General features: G+C 35.6%; 1 protein-coding gene across 1 annotated transcript; it reads right to left on the minus strand.

The window, feature by feature from the left end:
* Positions 1-201: 201 nt before the first annotated feature.
* On the minus strand, positions 202-8,074 carry ODAM (odontogenic, ameloblast associated). The gene is made up of 10 exons (XM_086702972.1): positions 8,024-8,074; positions 7,894-7,935; positions 7,316-7,363; positions 6,534-6,767; positions 5,171-5,218; positions 2,990-3,094; positions 2,112-2,159; positions 1,037-1,108; positions 461-607; positions 202-231 (listed from the first exon to the last, which is right to left on the minus strand). The coding sequence occupies exons 1-10, from the start codon at positions 8,072-8,074 to the stop codon at positions 202-204; spliced, it is 825 nt and encodes a 274-aa protein (XP_086559098.1).
* Positions 8,075-8,614: the final 540 nt, after the last annotated feature.

An 8,614-nucleotide genomic window follows, 5' to 3' on the forward strand; every position in this document is an offset into this window, starting at 1 on the left:
TTAAAAAACATTGCTAAAGTCCCCCAAATTATTAGCTTTGTAGGACTGTCTAAACACTAACTTCCCCCCTTTTGATAAGACCTCTTCATTAGTTCCCCTGACAGTTTTTTGTTTCTCTTTTAATTTAGGGTAAGTCATGGTATTTAATGCATGCCTCTTGGCAAATACTTACCAAAAACTCTGAACGATTAGGACACCATCTTATGGTTCCTTTTGGTAATCAGTATTGGCCTAGTGAGAAAAGGACATTCACAAGAAGTTCTTATTAAATAAAAATTAAATTGTATTCTAATTAATTGATTATGAATAATCAATTATTGGCCTCCCTATTCAAGGTAAAGACCACATATTTTACTATATCATTACCTCTCTCATTATTTCCATGACTAAGTTCTATAAACATTAACTTTATATTTTCTATTAGATAACAATTTCTTACATAAAATGGATCTTTGTTTACCTTCTTTTCCATCACCTGGGGGGTAATAGTTGGGTCTATAGCAGGAGCAAAATAATTTGTAGTGCTGGGTTTTTGTGAAGTAGAAGGAATGAAAAGTCCTCTGTTGGCATGCTTAAAGTTTATCATTTCTTTTTGTGCTCCTGCTGGCTATGAAGAATTAGAAAGAAAACTAAGTGGTTACCGGTTCAAGTATGAGGTCAAAATTGGGAAGAATATAAAGCAATAGGATTGAGATGCAAGGCAAAGAATTTTCTTGAGAAGTAAATGACTTCACTGGTTTCCTAGGTTATAATCTATCATAGAAACACTATAAATAAATACCAGCAAACATGGATGTCTCTTGATACCTGATTTTAAATGAGTGTACCTAGGAGTGTATCTTATATAGAGTAGTAAATATTTGGTAATCTGCATAAATTGAATCTTGATTGGCATAAGATTATGGGTGGAAAGAGGAATAATTGTTGATGGAAAAATAATAATAAAATTTTCATTAAAATGCACAATAGTGCGGGAACCTGTAGGTTGTCAGTTGCTGATTTCTGGTAGGTAGCATAGTGTGGTGAGGAATCTTACCATCACAACAGTTTCAGAAGCTGTGTCTGTGAAGGGATCTAAGGCTAGTTGCTGCTGGACTCCCGGTATAACCTGAAAAATTGGAAAGTTTTTAAAAAGCCTAAATTTTTCATCTATAAAATAGTGGTTTTACATTCAAGGCAATTAGCACACGTCTCAACTTCTTTAATTTCAGTTTCTTAAAAACAAACATAATCATTTAGATTCGAGAAAGAGAAAAGTAACTCGTGACATGGGACATACAACTCTGCTTGTGTTGTTAGGAGCTTGCTGGACATTCTCTGCTGGGCCCTGGTGTTCTGTTGAATATTAACAACCCTGCAGAATACCAACATCAGACAAGGTCATGTCTGAACATGATGAAGTACAACGAAAACAAGATCACTCTGTAATCTTGTGTAAAGCAAGGTCACCATGCTAGCCACAAAAATACCAGGTATCCTCATATCCTGGATAATCTGAGAAACTCTTCTTTTTTTATGAATCATAGCCTTTGCCTTGCTCTGTTGTTCTTATCTTCTAGGTAAGAATTGTTTAATTAACCAGTTGTAGAATTATCAATCATTTCCTGAGAATACCAAATTCAGAGTGAACCATTACTTCCTGAAGTCTCCCCAAAATCACCTGACAGAAGCCTAGAAGAGTCGCCTTCCTATTAAGACACCCACAGGGATGCCTGAGTGATTCAGTTGGTTAAGTGTCCAACTTTTGATCTCAGCTCAGGTCATGATCTCATGGTTTATGGCATGGATCCCCATGTAGGGCTCTGCACTGACAGCACAGAGCTTGGGGTTCTCTCCCCCTCCCTCTCTGCCCCATCCTGCTCATGTGCTCTCTTTCTCTCTCTCAAAATAAAGAAATAAACTTAAAAAAAGATTTATTAAGAAAAAAAGACACCCAGAGTTCCCCATGTGTGTCCTCCGCTGTTGCAATGAGTAGATAAATCTAATTTTGTTCAACTATGGTGGTGTTCCTGATGGGTTTCGGATGAAGGGCACTGATGGATTTAATAGGTCATGAAGCAAGTCATTTGAAAAGTTAGTTTTGTTTTTAATGAAAAATATGCATTACTTACAGGTTCTACTTGTACTGGAATATATCCAAATTGGGTATAGAATGGCATCTGTCAGATTTTTGGAAAATGTGTTAGATTTGTTGTATGATTTTGTCATAATTTTATAATAAATGACTTAAAATTATATATAATATTGTATTATATTATAATTATATTAAATACTTTTTTAATAAAAGTTCATATCTTCTAGGTGATAAAAATTATTGATAAATTACCAAGCATCTTTTTAATACTGTATTATTTCTAGCTTAAAATTTCCCCTTTCTCTCTAAATTAACACGTCTCAGAATTACTACCACAAGTCTCTTAAAGCATAATTTTCAGTTTTCTCTAATTTGGTTTTAGAGTGGTGATAAGCTACTAAAAATTTCCCCCATTCTAACTAAAAGAAATCTAGTTATGTATGTGATTAGAATTCCAAAATGTATTGGAATTCCAATTCCAAAATTAGAATTCCAAAAATGTATTGCAGGGCCACAAAGCTCAATATAAAGTATCTAATTGTATCTAGTGATCCTAGGTGCCGTCTGTCATGGGGGATATTTATTTATTTATTTTTTAATAATAGCCACATGTAAATATGACAAGAGGTATACTGGTAACTTTTAAAAAATTAGAAGATTTTTTCAAGATGATGTAACCTTTGGTCTCTGATTTTACTGAAGTCCACTCACTGACTTCGTTCTTTTTAAAATTCAGCTTTGAGCACTTCCATCTTAGTGATATGTTAGGAGAACGCACTATATCTTTTTGTCACCATCAGTCTAGGCTGTTGACTTTTGCAGTAAATATACTCAGATATTCTCTTCTCTGAAAATTTACTATAACTTCTCTATTCTCAGGAGGAACTAGTCAGATTACAATCAGATAGTAGTTACCTGCTCCTCAAATTGCTGCTGTCCTGTTTGTGGAGGTGACTGTGTGGCTGTCTGTTGAGGTTGTTCCCAAGGTAGGAGCATGTAGACTGGATAGTACTGAAACATCTATTTGTAAACAGAAAAGTACATAAGAGCTTCCATTAGATCCACATAGGTCTTTAAAAAAAGTCTTCTAATGTCAATATTGTTTTACAGCATATATATATATATATATATATATATATATGCATAAAGTAGTCCTTCTTTAAGCACATATATGCATATATGCATAAAGTAGTCCTTCTCAGACTTTAGAAATAACTCATATTACACATGATGCTGGACTTTAAGATTGCACTTAATAGAAGACCATGGGGGAGGGAAAGGAAAAAGAAAGTTAGAGAGGGAGAGACCCAAACCATAAGAGACTCTTGAAAACTGAGAACAAACTGAGGGTTGATGGGAGGTTGGAGGGAGGGGAGGGTTGCTGATGGGCATTGAGGAGGGCACCTGTGGGGATGAGCACTGGATGTTGTATGGAAACCAATTTGACAATAAATTTCATATTAAAAAAAAAAAAAAGACTGCTTGGTCAAACACATTAAGGAAGTAGTAAAATAACAAGATTTTCAAAAATGGCACCTTGGACCTTACATAAAAACTGTAGATTTTATATACAGACATCATGTACAAATTACTTTGCGAATATCTAAGAAGAGAATTGTTTAGCAGCATTTTCCATATTTTTTGAGAATCATTATTCCGCAGGATATGGTATTAGAAGTTCAATAATAAGGAACGAATTCTCAAGAATGTTTTGCCTTTAATAATTGCCATTTTGAGACAATCCCTATGCATTTTTAGAATATTGGACAACCCAGAAATAGACAAGGAAATGCTTTAACTGCAACTTTAACATGCCACACATTATCATGTATTGGCTTCCATTTATATCTTTGTGTGTCTACACATGCATATGTGTTTACAGAAAATGGGGACCTTAGTATGTACATAGAGTTTAGTATGCTGTTTTGTTTCCTTGCATAACTAAATAAGAGACAATAATAGATATAAGAGTTAAAAAACAACAACAAGTGTAGTTTGAGAAGTACATTTTATGCAGTGGTTCTTACTTCTGGCTATGAGTTAAAATCACCTATTTAGCATTTTAACAGATAATCATACTTGGGATCTACTCATCAGGTCTTGATTCATTAGGTGTGGGCAGGGTCCGGGCATTTGTAATTTTGAAAATTACAGAGGGTGGAGAGCCACTGGTTTAATGGTTAAAAGAAGGATGAAGAATTATATTCCCTGAAGAATTATATTCCCAGTCATCTATTTACTTCCATTAGGATTGGGAATTTAATCTCACTAAGACTTAGTTTCCTGATCCTTAAAATGAAGCAGTTTCACTTACCAAGTATAGAATGAGGTAATGTCTAGAAGTAACTTTTATTTTATGATGAGGGTGGGACAAAATTACATAATTATGATTACATGGGAGCCAAGTGGTGTAACTTTTGATGAAATGGTCAGTTTTGTGCTGGTGAATAATTTATCTATGTCCCTATTTCTTTGAACCTAGTTTATTAAAAAATTAATTAAACTAATCTTAAGAGGGTTTTTCATATTACTGTAATGATTATACTAGTTGCCATTCATTTTTTAAGATCTCTTATTTAATAGAAATCACCATTTGATTGTAATATGAAGTTAAATTGAAAATACACACAAGAACCTGGAAATATTTTGAGCAGAGTGCCATACTGCCAAATAACATGGTAAGCGTTTTTTATCTCTTCATCATATCATAATTTATCAATTTAACACATCTACCTCTAAAACAAAATTCAGGGTTGGAAAAAGTCAGCCTACAGTATTTTTTTAGTTCCCAAATGCCAGTACAAATGCCATGCAGAGGGAACGTGACTTACGGCTTGGTGAGCTCCTTTATTCCCAATACACTAATGCCCTGGAAACTCAGGAATCTCCTTAGCTGTTCTTCCTTCAGGAGTTATTATGTAAGCCTAAAATTAACAAACTGATGCAATCCCAGCAATGGTGGCACTAGATAGAGATAATTGTATAAGTTTCATAGCCCTGCTATAAGAGTCAGAGCTACAAATATAAAAGAAAGCATTAGGTGGAGAGTATATATAGCCATCTGTCTGTAGGAGTGACAGTATTCCATTTATTTACCTGTGCTTGCTCTTGAGGCATTTTGAAGGAGAACACATAGGGCATAACCTGCCGAAAAAAAGGTATAAAAAATGATACTTGACTTTTAAAAATATATTTTAAAAATATTTTTTAATGTTTATTTTTGAAAGAGACAGACAGAGTGCAAGCGGGGGAGGGGGAGAGAGAGAGAGGGAGACACAGAATCCAAAGCAAGCTCCAGGCTCTGAGCTATCAGCACAGAGCCTGATGGGTGCGAACTCACAAACCAGGAGATCATGACCTGAGCAGAAGTTGGATGCTTAACTGACTGAGCTAACCAGGTGCCCTTAAAGATATATTTTTTAGATGTTTACTTATTTATTTTGAGAGAGAGAGAGAAAGAGAGAGAGAGAGAGGATGCACACTTGTGAGCGGACACACATGAGCAGAGGAGGGGCATAGAGAGAGAGATTGAGAGAGAATCCCAAGCAGGCTCTGTGCTGTAGTGTAGAGCCAGATGCAGGACTCAATCCCACAAACCATGAGATCATGACCTGAGCCAGAATCAAGATTTAGATGTTTGAGGCTCCTGGGTAGCTAAGTCGGTTAGGTGGCCAACTTTGGCTTAGGTCATAATCTCACGCTTGGTGAGTTCGAGGCCTGCATCAGGCTCTGTGCTGACTGAAACTCAGAGCTTGCAGTCTGCTCTGGACTCTGTGTCTCTCTCTTTCTCTGCCCTATCCTGTTCACACTGTCTCTCTCTTTCTCTCTCAAAATGAATAAAACATTAAACAAAGTCAGATGCTTAACCAACTGAGTCACCCAGGCACCCATGTACTCGACTTTTTAACATAAAATTCCGGAGCTGTTTTTCTTAGACCTAGCCACTACATGTGTAATTTATATACAAGACTTCTGTGACAACAAAAGGGTATCTATTATGTGTATGTCATTAATGAAAATTGTTTCTTTTTTAAAGATGAAATTTCTCTAATTATCTTTTCTAAGCCTTGTTTTATCACTTTTGATTTGTGACTGTGATATAATAGCTGATTTAAATAGCTTTTTTTCATGTGAGAAATCAGAAAAGATAGGGAAGTACTTCCAGTGATGGTAGAGCAAATTATGAGAAAGAATTCTCTCTCAGTAACCCCTGTCTTATTTTAAAGAACTCCTGTCTTGTTTTTTGTTTGTTTGTTTGGATTTTGTTTTTAAGAGATAGAGAATGAGCAGGGGAGAGAGAGAGATCATGACCTGAGCTGGAATCAAGAGTCAGACGTTTAATTGTCTGAGCCACACAGGCTCCCTGCTCCTGTCTTATTGTAAAGCTGGTTCATAATTCATTTTCACATTCAAAGTGAGTTACCTCTCCAAAGAATAAGATGGGAGAGGCTCTACTTACATGATTAGAGCCCTGTTGGGTCTGTGGTGATGTTTGAGGCTGTGAGGGGTCCAGCTGTCCCACCTGAGTTCCCTGGGCAAAACTGACCCATCCTGGGAAAGGTGTCTGATTTGGGAACAGTCCAGCCAACCGGTCAAAAGCTGATAAAGAGAATTGGGAGAGCCCTGGAATTTGAGCTTGCTGCTGCTGTTGTAGAATCCCAGAGAAAGGAGGAATCCATGAATTAAATGGGCCCTGGGAGGACATGAAAGAAAGGAAGAATTTCTCTTTCATTTCAGAAAGAATTTAAAATCAGTCCTGAGCAAGAAAAGGACAAAATGTAAACGATTTCTGCAATTCTACTGCAGCATTATAAAAAAGGACAGCATTTTAGGACATTATGAGCTGTGCAAATAGCATGACCAATGCTAAATTCCCAGAGATCATAAAAAATATGGGGCAGAGTGAGGTGGATGAAGGGTATGGTTTCTGCAGTTGCCAGACTGGTTGTAAATCTTCTTCTTCTTCAACTGAGTATGACTTTGTGTAAATAGTTAATTTAACTATCTCATAGTTGTGAGAATTTGTGTCTGGCATGTGTCAAATTCTCAGTAAATAAATCTTAATCAGATTACAGCTTTTACTTTTGTCTTCAAACAAAGGTCATTAGAATATATGGGATGAATCCATAACCTTAATAAGTGAGATTTCAGAAATGAAATCAGAAAACATTTTGTCCTCATACAAACTACTGTAAAAAAATAAGTCATAGGCAAATCTTCTTAGAATAATCATAGAGGTACCTGAAACTGTAGTGGCTGAAGCTGAGCAGTATTAAGATTCAGAAGTAACTAGAAAAGGAAAGATAATATGAAAACCAGATTATTACACATGCTAAAACGATTAAGAACGATGTTTACTACAAATAAAGAACAAGTCAGAGCTGACTGATCCGTTTCCTGCTAGTGGTGTTTTCTCACTAAGCTTATGCTAAATTACTGTGATTAGAGATTAGGATTTAACCACCTCTCCCCTGCTGTGTATAAACTTGCAAAACTTCAGCCCATTCCAGTGGGTTAGCCACTCACTTTATGCTCTTAAACACCTATACACATCTGTATTAGGTGCTATTAGAATAAAAATATATATAAGATACTGTCTCTGCCTTTAAAGAGTTTACTGTCAAACAGGGGAGCAAAATGATATTCTAGAAATAACCTGGTACACCCAATAAACATCAGTATTGGAAATATATTTGGATGTAAGAGCTAATGGATAGGCATGCAGGGTAAATTAATGAAGGCTTTTATCTCTACTCTACTGGGTTTCCATAGAAACAAACAAACAAAATGGAGAGATTGTTGTAAGTATTTCAACTAACCTCATTGCTGTTGCTTGCAGACATAAGGCGCTGTGGGATAAGCTAAAAAATAAACAACAAACAAATGGTGAAAGAAGGATTTGTTAAAGGTTCCCCACAATGGTTTTAGTTATACCATAAGATCACTTACTGGGGCTGACATTGTGGCTCCCAGAAGCCCAAGAAGAATTATAGTTTTCATTTTCAGATGAAATAGCTAGAAAATAAGTTGTAAAATTGACCTTTAAAGAGAACCTCTGTGTAAAAATCATGATAACAATAATTTGTTAGTATTGTTCCATCAGAGGAGTGGTTGGGTGAATTCAATAGTATTTACTTATATATTAGGATTTAAAATAAAAAAGGCATACTTATAAATATCTATAACAGAACTTATTCTTTTTCTCAGAGCAGCTCTTTATAAAAACCAGAATTGTTTGTTTCTCCTCTTAGCTTGACCAAATAGTTCATTTGGTGGCATGTGATGTAGTTGAATGAGTTAAAGAACAAGGTGGCCTCCTCCCTTGTGATGTTTTGTACTTAAGGGGATGGGTCCTTCTGATCATGAGAGGCCCACACTAGGTCTTTATGATAAAGACAATTTTAATGTCTGTTTAATGTAGTAGTAAAAATACTACAATAAAGCTCTGACAATAGCAGTCTAATAACAGATAAAAGTTCATTTAAAAATCTAATGGCATTAAAGTACCTTAAAACTAGGCAATTGAGTCAATATTTTTCT

Source organism: Puma concolor, chromosome B1 (assembly GCF_028749965.1).
Source record: "Puma concolor isolate L17-30 chromosome B1, mPumCon1.1.hap2, whole genome shotgun sequence".
NCBI classification, from domain to species: domain Eukaryota; kingdom Metazoa; phylum Chordata; class Mammalia; order Carnivora; family Felidae; genus Puma; species Puma concolor.